At 40.4% G+C, this 19,800-nt stretch overlaps 1 protein-coding gene across 8 annotated transcripts in view; it reads right to left on the minus strand.

Moving 5' to 3' along the window:
* Positions 1-242: 242 nt before the first annotated feature.
* LRCH3 (leucine rich repeats and calponin homology domain containing 3) overlaps positions 243-19,800 on the minus strand; it is a 120,954-nt gene continuing 101,396 nt past the window's right edge. For 5 of the 8 annotated variants that reach the window (XM_045903039.3, XM_045903037.3, XM_045903040.3 and 2 more), the window contains 4 exons: positions 18,755-18,873; positions 18,006-18,143; positions 9,677-9,754; positions 243-3,187 (listed from right to left, as the gene is read on the minus strand). In XM_045903039.3, coding sequence (XP_045758995.1) covers positions 3,065-3,187; positions 9,677-9,754; positions 18,006-18,143; positions 18,755-18,873 — 458 coding nt within the window. In that variant the 3' untranslated portion in view covers positions 243-3,064. Of the gene's footprint in view, positions 8,070-9,676; positions 9,755-18,005; positions 18,144-18,754; positions 18,874-19,800 lie in introns of all 8 variants that reach the window. The other 3 variants (XM_045903041.3, XM_064574133.1, XM_064574087.1) reach the window with 3 other exon arrangements.

Raw genomic sequence — 19,800 nt, forward strand, 5'->3', positions numbered from 1 at the left:
GTCCAAATGCATCATTGCATCATATGTATTTCACGAATTAAGCCTTATACGTAATTCCAAATACAGGGCAATACTGTTATCTATATTTCTTTACAAAAGTAAAAAAAAAAAAAAAACACAAAACTGATCTCAAGGGCCTGTTATGAGGAACCAGTTTCTACTGATGTTCCCTCCAGGGAACTAAGTAACCTTTCATTTTTGCCAAGGAAACCATGCTTTAGGTACAAACATTTTCAAGTCAGTCTTTATTTCATGCGATTGAAGTGTTGGCTTTTATTTTCATGTCAACAAGTAAGGTGGCATACAGGCAATTTAAAATAACATACATGATATGGACATATTTATACTTAGAACTTATGCATTATATTTACAGACATACAAATATAGGACAATGTTTTACAAAATCTTTTACTAATTACATGTTTACAACATTTTCAGAAATAAAATCTGCTGTAAACCATCTCACTGCAATAAGTATATAAAAAAGTTTCTAAATATCCATGTTTTCCTTCATTGCTATAACCATTTTAAGCACTTAGTTGTTAAAACTTTGTCCTACTCATCAGCGTAGTCACATGTCATTAGTCACTATTGAGCTGTAGCAAGTAAGAGAAATCACAGACTCCTTAGTTAGCTATGAGGCTGTATTTTAAAAAGCTGTTAAAGAGAGTGACCTCCTAATAAGCCCCCTATTCTGTTCTAGCCAAACAACGGCCCCTCCAGCCAGAAGCTGTTGCCAGAGAACCTGCTCACTTACAGTCTCCGCAGCTGCCAGGGGCCCTGGTGGGTGGGCACTCAGCCTCCTCTTTGTTCATACTTCCGCGCTGGGCTGGCCACTGCTTCAGTAGGAAGCTCATAAATGGTCGGGTGGAACCACTACAGCACCTTTATCTTACACTGGAGTCTAGCAAGGCTAAATGTTAAATTTTCTTTCCAGTTTATTAAAAAAAAAAAAGGTACGTACAGAACACTGAATACAAAAATGTTCTAGCAAAAACATCACGAAATGTTTTTGCATCTTGACTTAGAAAAGAAATACATTTGATATTTTTCTTTCACTATCAACCAAAACTGTACACAATTTTCTTCTAGTAATTCAAATATAAATTTGCATTAGTTTGATAAAAATGCATTAATAAGGTTGCACGTTATGTATAAGATGTGAAATAAGTGGAAATTTCCACTTATTCCTATGGGATAAATAGTTGGAAATCTTCCAAATGTTGCATTCTGTATGTCTTCTGGGATTACTCCTTGCATAATAGGTGACAAACAGTCCTGTTCTTTGCTGAGTTTCCTTTCAAATGGCTTCTATTATTTGGAAATTGAACTGAGGTTTCATGTTGACTAGAAGGAGAAATACCTATAGTTTAAAAATGCACACAGCTAAATTCTAAACAAGTCGCTTTGATTGGTGGTTCTGTTTAGAACTGTAAATATAACGGGGTCTGGCTCTAAGCAGTTAAAAAACATTTTACTTTTGTTCTGTAAGGTCAGTGGGGCTTTGAGATCAGATGTTTTATGTTCTTTAATTTTAAACTTTGACAAAGTGGAATGTTCTACTGAACTTGTTTCCCTGTGAGAACAGGGAGAAAACATTATTTTGACCAGATACTCAACAAGATTTTATCCAGTTACTTTTAGATGTTGCATTTACATGATAAAGAGAGAACATTTTGCTCAAATGCATGCACTGGTAAAGAAAGTCCAGAATAGTTCACAACCCCAAAAAAATCTCAGATAACTAGCATCTTCACTTACTCTTATTTACTTGGTTTATAAAGGCAGTGAATACCAAAAGATATGCTAACAACTAAAAGGGGTTCAAGAGATTAGGGTAAGAAAGACCTTCGTGGTTTAAACTTGAACAAAGGTTCCTGGCTTTGTGCTCCATGAGCCCTGCGCCCTCTGACGTGGCCCACAGCGGAATGAAGAAGGCACCCGTGGTAGAGTTCGATGAGCTACATATAGGGACAGCACACGGTTTTTTAAGATACCACAAGTGCCTTAAGTCAGCCCTGGAAACTGGCAGTTACGTGAAAGAAATTAAGAAACTTGGCTTCTCTTTTACTCCTTCTGCTCTGTTTTCACAGTCTTCCATCGGTCAGGGAGCTGGAAGTGTATCTGCCGTGAGTGGAAGGTATTTGCGGGTCCCGGTATCCTGGGAGTGGCGTGGGGGAGGCGGTGGGGGAGCTCAGTGGAAATGACGCTGAGCAGTGCCTGTTACCATCCTAAGGATTTGGAACCTGTGTGTAGAATGCTTGTTTATAATGTTCAGATAATAGCAGGATGTCACATATGAGAACCAAGTTTTAGGTGGTGGTGGTGGACAGAAGTTCGGGGAAGGCCTAAGACGCTGGCCTTAAATACAACTTACCTCTCTCGTTGCTTTACTATGCAAAAATCTAGGCCTTCTACATTGTATTTGTTTTGCCTTGGACAGACAGTCCCAAGTAATCGTAACATAGCTTCTGATTTTAAATGCGGCTGACAAACATAGTGGAGTCATTACTCTCGACATCATAACAAAAAATACCCGGCTTGGGAAAGTGGTCTCACTATGTCAGTTGAAAATGCAGATACCCAGGCCCCGCTCTAGACCTACTGGAATGAGAATCTACATTTTCACAAATGCTCTAGGAGATTCTAATGAACAGCCAGTTTTGGAAACCAGTGGGTTCCAGAAACAGGAAACAGGTACAGATAGTAACATGTCTCTGTTTTCAGGAAAGCTAACTATCCTTCTGAGAAGCTTTCTTCCTGGAACGGGAGACAAGCCTGCTCCCTAGGAAAGCACAGCCAGTTTAGGCTTCGGCGTCGGGTTCTCAGTAATGACAGAGTTAAGTTTCATTTGCGAAAACCAACTGTGTCTTCCTAAAACAGTCCCATGGAAATGGATATAACCTCCCCTAAAATGGAGAAATGAAGCAACGTATTCCTGTTAGGAATCATGGAAACGGTCCCTCGTAAGAGCACGCAAGAGCTTTGCGTAAGCAGCCGGCTGGCAGCAGCAATCCCGTCCTGCTCCGGGTTGGCCGGGCCAGCGCCCAGGTGCTGGGGGTCCTCACGCAGCAGACAAGTGGTGCTGCTGCTTGGGGGGGGCAAGCTCCAGGAGAGCCTGCACCGTCACTGCGACCTGGCTCAAACCTTTCTCTTCTAAAATGTGCAGAGGCAAACATAATTGCTCCTGAAATGGGACAACGTAACATAAAAACAAACAAAAGAGAAAACAGGATGAACATCAACGAACTGAAGAGAAAAAATAAGCACCTCTTCTCTCCCTCCTAACGGTCACCTGAGATAGGACAGGTCAGCACCTGGGGAACTGACCTTTGTTCATACGAGTTACGCAGAGATGGCATCTGACGCTCACTTTAGTAAAACAACTGAACGTACATACAGGTCATTTTGAAAACTGGAATAAGGACAAGTTACAGACACTTAATACATACAACAGAGGATAACAGAATACTATGGAGTCAAAGCAACATCCTTCATCCCCGATAAATAAAAGAGCAAAATGCAGATCAGCAAACGGAGGCAGGGAAAACAGAAAAGCAGTTCCAAGTTACCAGATGGCTCAAGCCCGAAAGATCTAACATTGTAGGAGAAAGTGCTCCCGAAATTACATACCACAGGATGTAATTGGGTTCATGCCATAAGCCAGGCTGCACGAGGGAGGGAGGGATGCCCACCAGCTACATTATAATCCTGACTGTGAAAATCAGGGCTCTTGTACCAGGCAGGGAACACAGGAAGAAACCACTATTTCATATCCTGGTATCGAATGGATTAAATCATGCTACAGAACAACGATGTGAGTTTAGTCAGGAACGTTTTAATTACCGTATATTTCAAAGGTGTTCATATGTTTCCTAAAGGAAGTTAAAATACTTCTATCGTGTTTGCCTCATTAATGTTCGGCTAATCCTTTCTCGAAAGAGAAAAAGGCAGAGCTTAAGAATAGCACCTATCATTGGTTTTTCTTTTAAGACTAAATATTCAGAAAAATAGACACTGCTCACAAAGGACAGAAAGTAGAGTTCTGGTTCCACTAAAAAGGAGACTACACATGTTTATTAAAGAAGAGGGCTGGACTTTTCATTAGCACTTTACTGTATTATTAGGAAGTTTTACAAAATTAGTTGCAATAAAAAATATAACATTTATTTTGAACAGTTATGGGTCCTTATGCTTCTTACTCAAAATTTTAATACTTAATCTTGATAAAACAAGGTAACTGCGATCCTTTGACCTTATAAAACTAGCAACTTTGTATAAATACTTTGAGTACCACTGACTGTCAGTACAGATGAACTAGTCTAAAATGAACCTGCAGGGTGTTTTGCTCTTGGGAGAGGCGTATTTTCTCTGAGGCCAATTCCCTGATCTCTTCTCCAGAGTGCCTTGCGCTGCATGTGGTTTAGCTGTTCTCCCCAAGGCTCATGCTTTCCAGATGCACATTTACCTTCCAGGCGGCTTACAGGGAACGCCGTGTGCTCTGAAGAGAATGTACAACTACTCCCCTCAAACCACATGCAGGACCACGTGTTTTTTATTTCCTAAAGGGACAAAACTCCACAAAACTGAATGATCTTTGACTCAAGACATCTTAAAATCAAAACAAAGCAAACCTCCCAAACTCTGGAAGGTACTACTACTGTATAAAACTGGCTTTCAACACAGTGTTCAATGTTTCGGCATTAATAGGAAATACGTTTTTAATGTGTTAAATAATTGTCCCATTTGATATGGAAGAAAATGAAAGCAACCAGACCCTCAGGCTGACTTCTACAACAGGGTGTTATGTTCCCTGCAATTTCCCTTCATATTTGAATTCAGTAGATTCCTGAATGTTCAGAGATCCTATTTATGAGAACTAGAATCTGAATGCAATCATAAAGTAGTTTCAAGTATTAAGGCTAGCAGCTTAAATACTAAACATTCTGAAGAAGACAATACCCACTCACTGCCTTGGGTACAGAACAGAGACTGCTGCCTTATACTTTACCTGCTACTACTGTTCAGATATAACCTTCTCAACAGCCTAATTCAATACCAGCTCACCTATTAAGATGGTTCAAGTATATTGGAAATTACATAAATTTCAATTTATAGGATTCTAAATAGGATTCTAGAGGTGAAGCTCAGCTAATGATAACAAGCATAGTAAATCTGGACAGGTGCCTACTCCTGAAAGGTCAGCTCCAGATCATCTGCTTGTTGTGGACGATTTTAAATGTACAGAGTGGACTCAGAATAGCAATCTAAGGAACCTACCTGATCTTTGGACTGAACATTCTGATCAAATTAAAATTATTAAGATTAAACGGTCAGTGCTTCCAGATGTGCAGACAGTAAATGCTTAGGTGGACCCGTGCCTACCAATACGGGCAGATTTCAGGATTTTAGGGCATAGCTCAATGCAGAGATCTAAGTGACCAAGTGCCTCCCCAACCGGAAAGGGTACAACTATTTTCCTTATGAGCAGCTGTTGAAAAGGTTGGAAAATGGCCACATGGGAATTTTATTATGTCATTTGGAAATAAAGGTCTAAGTCAGATTTCTAAGAACAGGTCAGAATTGTATCAGAGACACCTCAGCACTTATGATAAGAGAAACAAGGCCACAGGCCAGGAGAATGGACAAAAGACCAGGGGAAAAAATGCTGGTCTTTTACTCTTTGTGAGCAATCATCAATGCTTACTAATGTGTTGGGCTGTTCATCTGGACATATGAGGGGAGGATTTATCTACTTTACTGGTTAGCTCTTTGATGGCTAGGAAAAAAAGAAGCACATATGTAAATACTTTGTAAAGAGAGACAAACCTCCTTCACCAAGCACAGGAATGAGGTGGAAAATCGCTGGAGTACGATCTTTCAGCTAGAGGGGAAAGATCCAGTAATAAAGCAGACAGAGAGTTAACATTAAAGTACAATAAAATGCCACAAAACCCAAAAGCTGGATAGACAGAGAGACAAAACTGGATTCTTCTGAATGTGCCCCAAGAGAAAGTAGTGTTTCAACAGTTCTTTTAACGCGGAGGTTTAGCTGAAGGATGTCAGAAGGGGAACAAAGATTGTCCTGTCCAAAGTGTGAGCAGGAAAGGAAAACAGAAAAACAAAGTTAGTGGATCAGAAATACAGATTTGAGTATAGAATTCAACATGATCATCTCAATCATACTCAGAGAAACACACCCTAGTAGCATTTTTTACTATGAAGAATGAAAATAAAATACTGAAAAACAGAACTACAAAGACTCCTCCATGTGCTGAGCTTGATTTTATTACTAAACAGAATAAAACTGGCTTGTTGGTGACCAGTAAAAAAACACTCAGCGTGCGGTGAATAGAACTGGGTGCTGGCCCAGGGTTGTGGGACACCTACAAGTGGTGAGGTCTGGGCCAGGCAACCACCTCTTTCCCGGCTCATTCCCCCCTATTAACAAAAAAAAGAAAGGGCCAGAAAGCAGGACCAAACCTGGGGGTGGGCTGAGGAGAGGGAAGCGTTCGGAGAAAGCCAGGTAAATCAGGGAGGGCCACAGAATGAGGAGAGCCTACGGATCAAGGAAGCTTACTACCCGGAGGCCAGGTGTACTGACTGATTTGATCTTTCTCTCAAAATCATGTCAAGCCCATCTTCGAGTCCAGGTTATTAATATGTACGAAATGAATCTGGAGTGGCAAGGGGCCTTACAGATCACCCAGACCCTCTGGCTCACAGACGAAGAAATTAAATAAGTAAATAAAAACACAATTGGACTGGAGAACAGGAAAATATTCTTTAACACATAACATATAATAACTCTAGGACATAAGATGTTGGACTCAAACAGACATTTTTTATCACCCATTATAGTTTTCTGAATGTAACATACTTAATAAAAGCATGATAATAAAGAGAATACCCACATGCCCAGCCTTATCAGAGGTTTTCAAGAGTCATCTTATTCTTTAGTGTTTCATTCAGAACTTATCAACACTTCAAAACTTGTACTGAAAAGGGAAACTGTTCACCTTTATAGTCTCTGGACAGAATTCTGACAAATATTTACAATAAGTTTTATGTTACACATTTTCAAAAGTGACATTATATCCCTGATTTTCTTTACAAGTCAAAGAGAAGAGGGTGTTTAGATACAGGTCAGAATACCCAGAAGTAGGGAAGAACAAAGGAAGAGGAGGTGGTCTAGGTTTCTGCTTTTCTCCTGGGGCAGAGGGACCTGAGAAGTCCACTGTGAACCTATGAGTCGACGTATTTGTTCATTTTCCTTCACTCTGTTCTAAGTAAATAACTAATTTTTTAGCAGAAGTAGCAGTGTACGAGGAACCGGTCTAAAAGGGGTGGTGGTGGTGGTGATGGTGGCAGAGACTTGGGTGGAAGGCAGAAGGGGAGAGGAAGGGGGGCCTCCAGGGATTGCCCACTTCCTCTTTCGGACTGGGGAGACCGAGAGGGAGGAAGGATGTGTTAAGAACCCCAGTCTGACCACCCTAGAAAAATACCCAGTCCTTTAAATTTGTATTTTTTTCTGTTTCCTGCCTTCACATAGCACAGCTCTGGTAGGAACAGGGACAGGCTGGCCCACAATCAATCCTGTTAACCATTGCTTGGCAAATGCTAAATCAAATGCGCATTTTAAGGCAGACTGTAGTTTGCTGACTGTTGGCAGGTACGTTGGGAAAGAACTGCAGTGTATGGACTTTACATCTGAGACAGATGATGGCTCTCTAAAGCCCGGAATGCAAGTACAAGGACCGTAAAGCTGGTGAACAGTACTTTGAACGGGTTTGACGCTGGCCGCGTGTGCTCACGTGTCGTCCTGTTTGGGGATGTTTGCAGCACTCTTCTCCTGAGCTACGTGGTGCCTCTTTTGACTCTTCTCTTTTCTCTGGTTCCCATTCCCTGCACTAACCTGTGCTACATTCTTTTGATTCAGGACATGGTGGTACACCACTGGGGCAGGCCGTGGGCAAGCTGGTGTGATGTGATGATCAGGCAGGAACATCTTCCGACACACAGAAGGAAGCACTGACCGACTGTTAGCGTGTGCCTCTGAATATCAGAACCTGTTTATTAATATGGAGAAAATGCATGCTATCGGATTAGAAACCTTACTAAGGCTCTCTTTGTTTAAAATGGTTTGTTCTAAAAGAAATGATGAACCTTTAGAAAACAATAGGATATAATAATGAAAAATCTGCTTTGAATTTGTCCACAGGAACAAAAAAAGATCCTTGCTAACTACCGCAAATGTAAATTTCAGTTCTTTTTATAACTCGGGTTAAAAAAAAACAAACCCACAAAAGAAAACAGTGAAAAATAAATAAAATTACAATCTACTTAATAAAAGGGGAAAAAAACAATCGTGGGACTTCACTGCGACTCATGCCAGATGCTCTACGGAGCCGGGCTCGTTCTCTTCCACCTTGCAGCACGTACAAGGGCTGAAAAGGGAAGGCTGCCCACGGGACGAGCGGTGCTGTGACCTCCTCAACACAAGGTTAGCTAAGAGAGAGGACCAGGGTGCCACGTAAAGGAAGAGTCACTGTCGTGAAAGCTGTTAGGACAAGGGCTTAAGTTCAAGAGCAACACTGGGGTTGAGTCCAGGAGCCAGTCCTGGGGTTCTGATGGGAAGGCGATAGAGAATTAAGAAGGTGACAGGAAAGAGTCATGTTTTTCCTCATGAAGGGTGGACACCAAACAGGATGACAGGAATGTAAGGGTTATGGTTAGTGAACCAAAGTATCAAATAGCACCAAGTGGTTATTTCTTTAAGTGGATCTGTGTCTCATGTCATTAAATACAGTATTTTTTAAGAGTACCATGCTTAGTTGGCTTAACATAATTGTTTTTAAAAGGATAACCGAATAAAAAGTGTATCAAGTTCATGTCTCTTAATCACATCTATAAAGTTTAACTACTTGTACTATTAAAGGGCAAGGAAGCTGTATCTGAGGGACCTGGAGACAATAAATCTCAAGGGCAGGACAAATGCCTAGAAATGGCCTCTTGTGTGCTAAATTCCAAAGTATTAGAGCTTAGTAGAAAAACTAGTGAAACCTGAGCGCAGTCTGTGATCTAGTTAACAGCAGTGTCCCAGTGCTGGTCAGTTTGGATGACACACTATGTTTACGTAGATGATGTTAGCAGTACCAGAACCAGGGTCAAGTGTACACAGGGCACAGGGAGTTACTATTAGAGATCTGTGCTATTTTTACAACACTTTTCTAAGCCTAAAGTATTTCAAAATAAACATTTTTAAAAAGTATTAAAGTAAATGTTAAAAAACCTGAAACCGAAGGAGGCATTCTCAGTCTGAGATGCACTCACTTTGAAGCCCAGACTCTTACGTATGAAGATATATACGAGTCAAACAGCAAGTAGGAAGGTTTAGGAAAATGTCAACATAACTATTGATTACTTAGCTTTAAGTATTATAATATATTTAAATTTATACGTGTATTACTTCTTTGCTTGGTCCTTGGAAATACTTAAGGAAAACTGCTCAGAAGTACACTGACTGACGCTAGTTAACACAACACCGTGTTAGTAATTATACCAACTTCGCTTAAAGCCAGTCCTGTAAGGTTTCAGATACTCGCACATCTGAAAAATTTTAGAAAAATAATACCCAAGCCTATTTAGGCAATATAAGAAATGATAAATTTATTACCTGAGGTACACCAATTTTTCTGCAAGCTTCCAGGAAATTCTCCACATTCCGCCTGCATTTTGCCATTGTTAACTTAGGCTACAAAGGAAGGAAAATGTGGTGTTACTACCAAAGTTTAAAAATACTCTTGCCAACTGCTTTGAAAATTCAATATTCTAGGCCACAGGGTCAACAAACTTTTTCCTAGAGGATCAGATAATAAATATGTTAGTCTTTAGGGCCACATGTGATCTGCTAAGAGCTTCAAGGCAACCACAGACAATATATAAGCAAATAGGTATTCCAGTAAAACTTTATTTACAATTTACTTTTAGACAATTTACTTTGATTTTTGTAAGGCAAGTGCAAAATACAGAGAAATTTTACAGAAATAGTTGTTTAAATTTTTCTATCCATTTAAAACAATATACACTGAAGAAAATTTGTAATGATAGGAAAGAAATTACCCACAGTCCTATCATTCAAATATAATCACAGTCAACACTTTAGTTCATTTCCTTGCAATCTTTACTAAAGAAGATAATTTAAAAAAAAAAAAATCAACAGCTTTTGCTCATAAATATACTACCGATGCATCATGTCTCTCTACTTAGTGGTGATACTGAAATGTTTTTAAACATTGGAATTTTAAAAGACTGGATTAAAGAACCTGTTTTCCAAAGGGTGCAAATCTCCTGCAGAAAATTTCCCTAACTTCTAATTAGTAAACTAGCTTGTTTTTCTGAAAAGGTCTTTTACTAACAACAGAGTTGTATCACATGACCTAAAGTGAAAAGGTTTTACACCTAGTGGGTTATGTATGGGTTATAATGTAAGGAAGAAATATGAATTCCATTTCCCAGAATGATTAACAAATTCAAGTGTTCAATTTCGTGGCTGGTTTCCAATATGTTTAAGCATCAGGCATTGAAGCAGAATGTCTGCACGAACTCTGCCTTAGAGATTTTACACAGGTAAGCAGATGGAAGCCTGTACTACCTCTAGAAAACAAAGGTTTTACCTGGGTTTTCTTCAAAGATGGAATATGATACTCCGTCACGAGATGAGGGGAAATGAGATAAATAAATATATAATAGTGTTTGAGGAACTCTAATCTCGGCCTGAGAAAGGTAGCAGGGGCTAGGACTGCGTTTATTATAAAAAATAAAAAGGTGGGGGGAGCCTGGGTGGCTCAGTCATTAAGCAGCTGCCTTCGGCTCGGGTCATGATCCCAGGGTCCTGGGTTCGAGCCCCGCATTGGGCTCCCTGCTCAGCGGGATGCCTGCTTCTTCCTCTCCCACTCCCCCTGCTTGTGTTCCCTCTCTCGCTGTGTCTCTGTCAAATAATAAATAAACAAAAATCTTTAAAAAAATAAAATAAAAAGGTGGGATGAAAGGAAAATAATAATAATAAAAAAAATTTTTTTTAAGGGGCATCTGGGTGGCTCAGGCGGTTAAGTGTCCGACTCCTGATTGTGGCTCAGGTTATGGTCTCAGGGTCATATCAAGCCCTGCATCGGCTCTGCACCCAGAAGGCAGTCTGCTTGAGATTCTCTCTCCCTCTCCCTTTGCCCCTCCTCCCTGCCCTGCTTTCGCACGCCCTCTCTCTCTAAAATAAACAAATCTTTAAAAAAAAGTTTAAGTGAAAATAAAGTTACAAAAAATTTTTTAAAGATTTTATTTTTAGGTAATCTCTACACCCGGTGTGGGGCTTAAACTCACAACAGTGAGATCAAGAGTTGCATGCTCCACTGACCGAGCCAGCCAGGCACTCCAATAATAAGTTTTAAATTTCAAATTGAAAAACTCAAAAAGGTCCAGAAAGAGGACAGGAATTAGGTTTCTAAGAGAGCGCCCATTCTTGCCTCTGCCAAGCTGTTCATCATTGAAGTAAGAAAGTTTTTTTATTTTCTGTTTTTTTAGAAGAGAGTGAAACATAAATGGTAGACTCATGATCTACTTAACAGGAGAAAAACCACCATGGGGGTTCACACTGGCTAACTCACACTGGAGCCGGGCTCCTTCTCTTCCAACCTTTTACATGTGAAAGAGCAGGGTGTTCACTGCACCAGCGATGCTGTGGTCTTCTCAATTCCTGGCTGAAGAGGGAGACGTAAGGTAAACTGAGGCACAAAGGAAAAGTCACTGTGCTGAAAGCTATTAGGACAAGGGCTTAATTTTAAGGGAAGTTGGGCAAATAAACATAAGACAACTGCTTTGTACTTAGGAGAATTTTTCATTGGCTAGAAATTCCCTCTCCCTATACCAGTTTCCCTTTCTGCCTGTAAAAATGGACCCAGAAACCATGTAACTAGCTTCTGTTTATTACCAAGGGACCTTAGCTAATAAGCAAACTAGTATGTTGATCTGAGTTTGGGAGGGAAGGCTGGGGGTGTGTGAAAAGGGCACCATGGACTTCAGCAAAAGAAAGGGACTGGGAATTTCATTCTACAAAAGAAAAACCCCTGAATTTCGGAAATTCCACCATTCAGATGCCAACATCCATGGGAGGGGAGAGTGAAATAGGTCTGACTACATAGGAAGAACAACAACTTGGTTTCTATGCAAAAGAAAGGCTAAAAGGATGGAATTCATGTTGCTAAGTTAAAACTGGTCCAGGAATCACCCCCATCTCAGAAAAAAAAGAAAAGGCTCAGAACAGTGATCATGGAAACCAACTCAACATCACCTCCATGAAGGCTACTAGCACCCCAAGACATAAAAGATGTCTCTGTGTTTGCTGGGGGTGGGGATTTGGGGGGGGGGCAGCCAAAGAGAAAATGTCCTTTGAGATTTCCCCTGTAGACAGCAGGGTTCTGACAGATGAAGATGAAGAGGAAGGAGGAACAATCAGCTCTCTCCCCAGTCATTTCTTCCTTTAGCATTTATCCAAATTCCAGGGATGCAGAACAGTATTTCATAAATGGGATCAAATGCCTTACAGTCTGGTGAAAGTTTGTGAATCTATTCTGGAGAAGAATACACATGCACGCAAATTAGGGAGTTCATGGAGCCCAAAGAGCCCTAGGAATGCTTGATCCCAGGCTACAAATGTGTACAACAGAATGGCTAGTCCAAAGGACCCACGCTATAGATACCTTATCACTCTGGAGTGCAGAAGAACTCATGATTTTGCCTTAAGTCAAGTCTCACAGAACCTGCTAACCCCAAAAGCTTTTCCAGAAGTTTGGATGACACAACATATGGTTTTGGAGAGCTGTGTATAGCCTGTTTGAACTCTTTAATGTACAGCCTGATCTGAATAAGAAATCTTATGCAGGTTTTGGAGAACAAAGTAATTTCAACAAGAGCATAATCTATACCAAAAGGAAGAAGAAATAAACAATTTCCCACTATTCTGAAACTTGAAATGATTCAGAAGTTTTTCAGGTCATGTACCTTGGTGATATGGTTTATTCAGTGACTATTAAACCAAACAGCAGTTTATCAAACATCACTGACCCTCCCAAAATAACAAAGAAAGATGAATTATAACCTATTATTTGCAAACACACCTGACCTTCTGCGTTTCTTTTGAAATACTTGGACATAAGACCTCCCCTTATAATGAGGAAGAGTTACAATAAATCATGCTTTAATGCAGCCATAAAGAAACTGCTATGGTTTTTCATTTGTATGTGGCTTTAATTTTATATTCTCCTTACAAAAAAACTTCTACTAAGAAAGTAAGTTACAAAGCTCTCTGTATGGTCAGAAGAACAAAATAAAGGAAGCAATATAGCCTAATACAAAGGAAGGCAATCCATAGGAAGGAAAAGTAGATGTAAATATTTATACTGAAATTGAGTACTAGAACAGAAACCCCATTAACACAATATTGACTTATTTATAAAATCACTATCACAATTTCAAAGTAGGGTTTTTTGGTCTGTTTTTTTGTGTTTGTTTTTGCTTTTAATTAAAATGCTGAACAATTTTCAACTGGTTGACTCAAAGTCTACTTGTTTTCTACCCCCAAATGTTGTAATTTGGGAAGTGTTAGTATTTGTTTCTCTTAACTTTATAGGTCATTTATTAATAAAAAAAATTCTCTCTTAAACAGTTTTATTTAATAGGCCTCCCTGAGTGTTGTTGTTGTTGTTTTTAAAGTAATCTCAGGGGTGCCTGGGTGGCTCAGCCGTTAAGCGTCTGCCTTCGACTCAGGTCATGATCCCAGGGTCCTGGTATCGAGCCCCACATCGGGCTCCCTGCTCGGCGGGGAGCCTGCTTCTCCCTCTCCCACTCCCCCTGCTTCTGTTCCTGCTCTCGCTAACTCTCTCTCTGTCAAATAAATAAATAAAAAATCTTTAAAAAAAAAAAAGGTAATCTCAATACCCAGTGTGGGGCTTGAACTCATTATCCGGAGATCAAGAGTTGCACGCTCTACTGACTGAGCCAGCCAGGAGCCCCTTAATAGGCCCACTTGCTTTTAAATGTCAAAGATATTTCATGAAAGACTTCTTCTGGGGTACCTGTGTGGCTCAGTCATTAAGCGTCTGCCTTCGGCTCAGGTCATGATCCCAGGATCCCGGGATCAAGCCCCACACCAGGCTCCCTGCTTGGCAGGAAGCCTGCTTCTCCCTCTCTCCCCTTGCTTGTGTTCCCTCTCTCACTGTCTCTCTCTGTCAAATAAATAAATAAAATCTTAAAAAAAAAAAAAAAAGACTTGTTTTTTGGTTGTTTTTTTTTTTCAAAGATTTTATTTATTTATTTGAGAGAGAATGAGATAGAGAGAGAGAGCACATGAGAGGGGGGAGGGTCAGAGGGAGAAGCAGACTCCCTGCTGAGCAGAGAGCCCGATGCGGGACTCGATCCAGGGACTCCAGGATCATGACCTGAGCCCAAGGCAGTCGCTTAACCAACTGAGCCACCCAGGCGCCCTGTTTTTCAGTTTTTAAAAGAGAAATTAATGTTCTTGAGAGATTGGACCACTTGTAACTCATCTTATACCTTTTGTCCTGGCCGAATGCCTGGCACTGGATGAGTTAAGTTTTGTTGTTGACTTCACTAGCAAGTTTTAAATTCTCTCATCTCATGTTATACCCGTATTTCTTTGACTAACAAGAAGATCCACGTGTTTCATTTCTTTAGGCAGTTAAGTATTTGTAAAATAGTTTTATTTTTCCTATATGGATTTTACATTCTTACATGGAAGGCACTGTTTTCTGGTCATCAATGTAAAGAACCTCAGTCACCCTCACTCTCAAATTCCACTTTGTATATTAGCTGTTTGCTACTTCCCATGTATTCCCTCTGGAAATGAAAAATGACAGATTTGTCCTTTTTTCAAATCATTAAAACAATTTTTTCCCCCTGAACTCAGTTGACAGAAACGGGGAAGAATGCAAAGTATGAATAAACCCTTTCCTTACTGGTGTTGCCAAATAGTACATCAATTCCTATTCTCTTAATCACCACCTTTAGGACCAGGACCAAGTCTTTCCAGTCTCTGGGAGCCCAGCTGACTTTGGTAGGGCTACTGTTCCTCTCTGCCTCTTCTACGCGAAACTGAAGGCCTGTTGTCAGGGGTCACTAAATAAAAAGTGGCTACCAATTTTCCTCAGAAGCAAATGCAACCCTCTATTTGTGGGTGTGCCTGAGGGGATATGGCCACATCATCCCCGTTGGGACTCTGGTAACAAAGCAGCTTTTATAATTAGAAGAATACAAGGTCCTTGGGAGGGATAAATGATTCGTATTAGACAGGCAGCAAGCTGAATGTCCAGAAGTGGGCATCTATAGGCCTAGATACAACTGCAATTTGAGTAAAGAATTTGTAACAGGAAGTGCCTGCTAAATAATAACAAATGACCAGAAAATGAGATGAGGTCAAACCTTTTGAGAGTTTAGACAATGTTTTAAGCATGTTACAAATGAATAGCATCCTTGGGAGGTTAGACAATGTTTTAAGCATGTTACAAATGAATAGCATCCTTGGTGAGCTTGATTATATTCTGGGTATGTGTGTGTGTGTGTGTAAGCTTGATTATATTGTGTGTGTGTGTGTATGCTGGGTGTAGGGAAAGGAGGGAGCACAGCTATGAAAGATATTCTTAGAACAACTGGGGAAATGTGAATATAGCTGAGGGATGCTGTTGGTGCTTTACCCAGTAACACTTTATCTAGTCTGTGGATCCATCCTTACCTTCTACCCCCACTCCCACTGGCTGCTAGTGACTCACTAGATTCCCTTCTCTTTCAGCCTGATCCCACAGGAAGCATCGTAGTGTTAATCAACACCTCACTCCCACCTCAAGGCAGGAGGGCTCAGCTCCCATGTCAGTCAGTCACTGCCTATAGGCTACAGAAAAGAGCAAGGTGGCTTACAACAGTTCTCTGAAATTTGCAGAAGATAAAGTTTTATATTATCTGCAACTTTTACTTTTTTTAAAAAAAGATTTTATTTATTTGTCAGAGAGAGAGCGAGAGAGCACAAGCAGGGAGAACGGCAGACAGAGGGAGAAGCAGGCTCCCCGCTGAGCAGGGAGCCCGACATGGGGCTCGATCCCAGGACCCTGGGATCATGACCTGAGTGGAAGGCAGATGCTTAACCTACTGAGCCACCCAGGTGTCCCCATCCGCAACTTTTAAATAGTGCAACTGAAACACACACACACACACACACACAGCAAGACTGCAAAATGAAATAAGTGTCAGATCTAGGTAGATGCTTTAAGAGTGTTCCTCGTATTATTCTTTCAACTTTTCTGAAGGTTTAAAATTCTTGTAATGAAAATTTGAAGGGGGAAAAAAAAGGAGAGTGTGTCAACCCCAAACTTGCTCCTTCTTTTGTGGGTTATCATCCTGATACTGACTTCTAGATCTAACCAGCAGTCTAAAGAAAACCTGCCAGTCATCCTGAATGCATATTCTCCCTCATCTTCCACCCAAAGTTTGTCACTAGATCATGTCAATTCCACTCCCAGAATAGATTCATCATTCTAAACTGCAATTATAATCACATGTTCTTCCTCAAATTCTTTTGTCTACACTAAGATAAACTTCTAACTCCCTGACATGGTACATAACGCCCTTATTACGTGGCCCTGGGCTTACCTCTTTAGCTATACCTCCCACCATCTGTAACCACATATTGTGCACCATCTATTCTAAACAACTTAAGAATTCCTTGAATATGCCACGATTGTTGCTATCTTTTGAACCTAGGCATATTATGCCCAGGATGCCTTTACCCCCTTTCTGTTATGCTGGCAAATTCCTTTTTTTTTTTTAAATAATCTTCTGAGTCATTTTATTTATTTGTTTTTTTAAAAGTAATCTCAGGGCACCTGGATGGCTCAGTCGTTAAGCATCTGCCTTCAGCTCAGGTCATGATCCCGGGGTCCTGGGATCGAGCCCCGCATCTGCATCGGGCTCCCTGCTCAGCGGGAAGCCTGCTTCTCTCTCTCTCCCCCTCTGCCTGCCATTCCCCTTGCTTGTGCTCTCTGTCAAATAAATAAATAAAATCTTAAAAAAAAAAAAGTAATCTCTATCTTGATGAAGTACCAATAGTTCATTTTTGCCTTTGTTTCCCTTGCCTCTGGAGACGTGTCTAGCAAGAAGTTGCTGCAGCTGAGGTCGAAGAGGTTGCTGCCTGTGTTCTCCTCTAGGATTTAAAAAAAATTTTTTTTTTCTAAGATTTTTTTTTAATTTATTTATTTGAGACAGAGAGAATGAGAGAGAGAGAGCACATGAGAGGGGGGAGGGTCAGAGGCAGAAGCAGGCTCCCTGCCGAGCAGGGAGCCCGATGCAGGACTCGATCCAGGGACTCCAGGATCATGACCTGAGCCGAAGGCAGTCGCTTAACCGACTGAGCCACCCAGGTGCCCTCCTCTAGGATTTTGATGGATTCCCATCTCACATTTAGATCTTTCATCCATTTTGATTTTATTTTTATGTATGCTGTAAGAAAGTGGTCCAATTTCATTCTTCTGCATGTTGCGGTCCAATTTTCTCAATACCATTATGCCCAACATGGGGCTCAAACTCACGACCCCGAGATCAAGAGTTGCATGCTCTACTGACTGAGCCAGTGAGGCGCCCCTATGCTGGCAAATTCCTACTCATACTTTAAGAACTAGTTCAAATTCTACCTCCTCTGGGCAGGCTTGCCTGAACTCTCCAGGCAGAGTTAAGTGGTCCCTTTTTTGTATTCCTACAGCAACCTCTTACATAGCTCTTTAATTATTGTTTCCATGCTGACTTTTTCTCTAGTAGAATTGAGACCTGGGAAGACAGGGACTGGACTCTTCATATTTGTATCCCGAGTATTCTGCATAATGCCTGCCACTGTACATAATAACTGTCTGATGAAAAGCCAGCTTTTTTTTTTTTTAGCATGATATACTTACTACAGCTGGTGAGGGCACGTGGATGCTGGGGACAGATCGAGGCCGCACGTGATTGGCCAAATGGCAAAGGACAACACCATCGGTTAGAGCTGCTCCAAGATCACAAGGCAGTGATACTTTCAGTCGGTGCTCGATATGCTAAAAAACCAGGAAAACGTGTAACATGTTAACTTGAAGAGAGGCTGACACGGAGGTCATAATGGAGTTACAGTGAAATATATTTAATTAGGAATCAGATAAAAAGCAAAAAACTTAACTACCATAATCCCTATTTTATCCTTCTATCTCAAACCAGTAACTTAAGGAGATCTGATAGATACATATGGCAGCCAGGCCACAGTATGTGCAAAATACATGAGAAATTCACTTACAATTTTCTGACTAAAAATACAAAAGAACTAGATTCTCTTTCAATTCCAAAATAAAATAAACACTACATGTGATGTTATAGGTCTATGTACTTGTGTCCACACATATAAGTTATTATGACTCTTACAAGATTTCCTTACATGAGGCAGAAAAATTTTTAAATGAGGGCTAGGAATTGAGCTTTATAGAATAACCCATTTCGTTTTCCTAGTAAAAGCTGAAAAGAATGTCCTTAATAGCAAAATCTCTTTTATGTTTATCACACAATGGGCACTTGTTGATTCTGTTGAAAACTGTTAAGCCAAATGAACAAGTGACTGCAGGGTTATGGGCTCCAGCAATAATACTGCAAAAGTGTAATTCAAAGATAATGTACACACTTTCCGTAGTTGATCTATTAATTCCAGCTCTTCTTCTCTTGGTCTTGAATTCGGTCTCATTTTGGGATCTGCAGAATCAGTGGTAGATGCAGAAGATGAAAGAAGTGGTGAAGCATGACCTAAAAAAACATGAATATGTAAGACTGACAGGCAATTGCTAGCACTCGAAAAATACTTAGATGCACCTGGTCACAGGTTCCTCACAAGTACAGCACTTCCCACTTCTGGACTGACTCTTAAAAAACAGTTTTTATTATGAAAAGTTTCAAATATACGCACTAATAGGGAGAATGGTGTTAAAAATGACCAAATGTCCATTACCCATTTAGTTCAACTAGTTTTGTTTGATTAAAAATGTTTTTATTGAAAAATAACAGACATACAGAAATTACACAAATCGTAAGCAAGCAGCTCAATAAATTATTATCACAAAGTGGACACAATCAGGTCAATAAATGCAACATTACCAACACCCACAAGTCCCTCTCATGCTCCCTGCCCATCAGTACAGTACCTAAAGGTTACTTCTAACGACACAGTTTTTTTTTTTTTAAGATTTTATTTATTTATTTGACAGAGAGAGAGATAACGAGAGCAGGAACACAAGCAGGGGGAGTGGGAGAGGGAGAAGCAGGCCTCCCACCGAGCAGGGAGCCCGATGCGGGGCTTGATCCCGGGATCCTGGGATCATGACCTGAGCCGAAGGCAGACGCTTAACGACTGAGCCACCCAGGTGCCCCTAACGACACAGGTTTTAACTATGTACTTGACTTGTAATACCATAGATTAGTTTTGTCTAGTTTTGAACTTTCAATAAGTGAAGCTGTACTGTATGTATGTATGTTTCTGTCCTTGGTTTTGTCTGATTGACACTGTTTATGAGATTTATCCATATTGTTATATATATTTATTTGTTCACTTTTACTGCTTATATGGTATCCCATTATACAGATACGCCACAATTATTTATCCACTGCATCATTAATGGACACTCTGGGGCTATTATGAATAACGTTGCTATAAATATTTTTGTACATATCTTCTGG

This window comes from Mirounga angustirostris, unplaced genomic scaffold (genome assembly GCF_029215605.1).
Source record: "Mirounga angustirostris isolate CCGP_5_RB_7025 unplaced genomic scaffold, mMirAng1.0.hap1 SCAF_1, whole genome shotgun sequence".
Lineage (NCBI taxonomy): Eukaryota > Metazoa > Chordata > Mammalia > Carnivora > Phocidae > Mirounga > Mirounga angustirostris.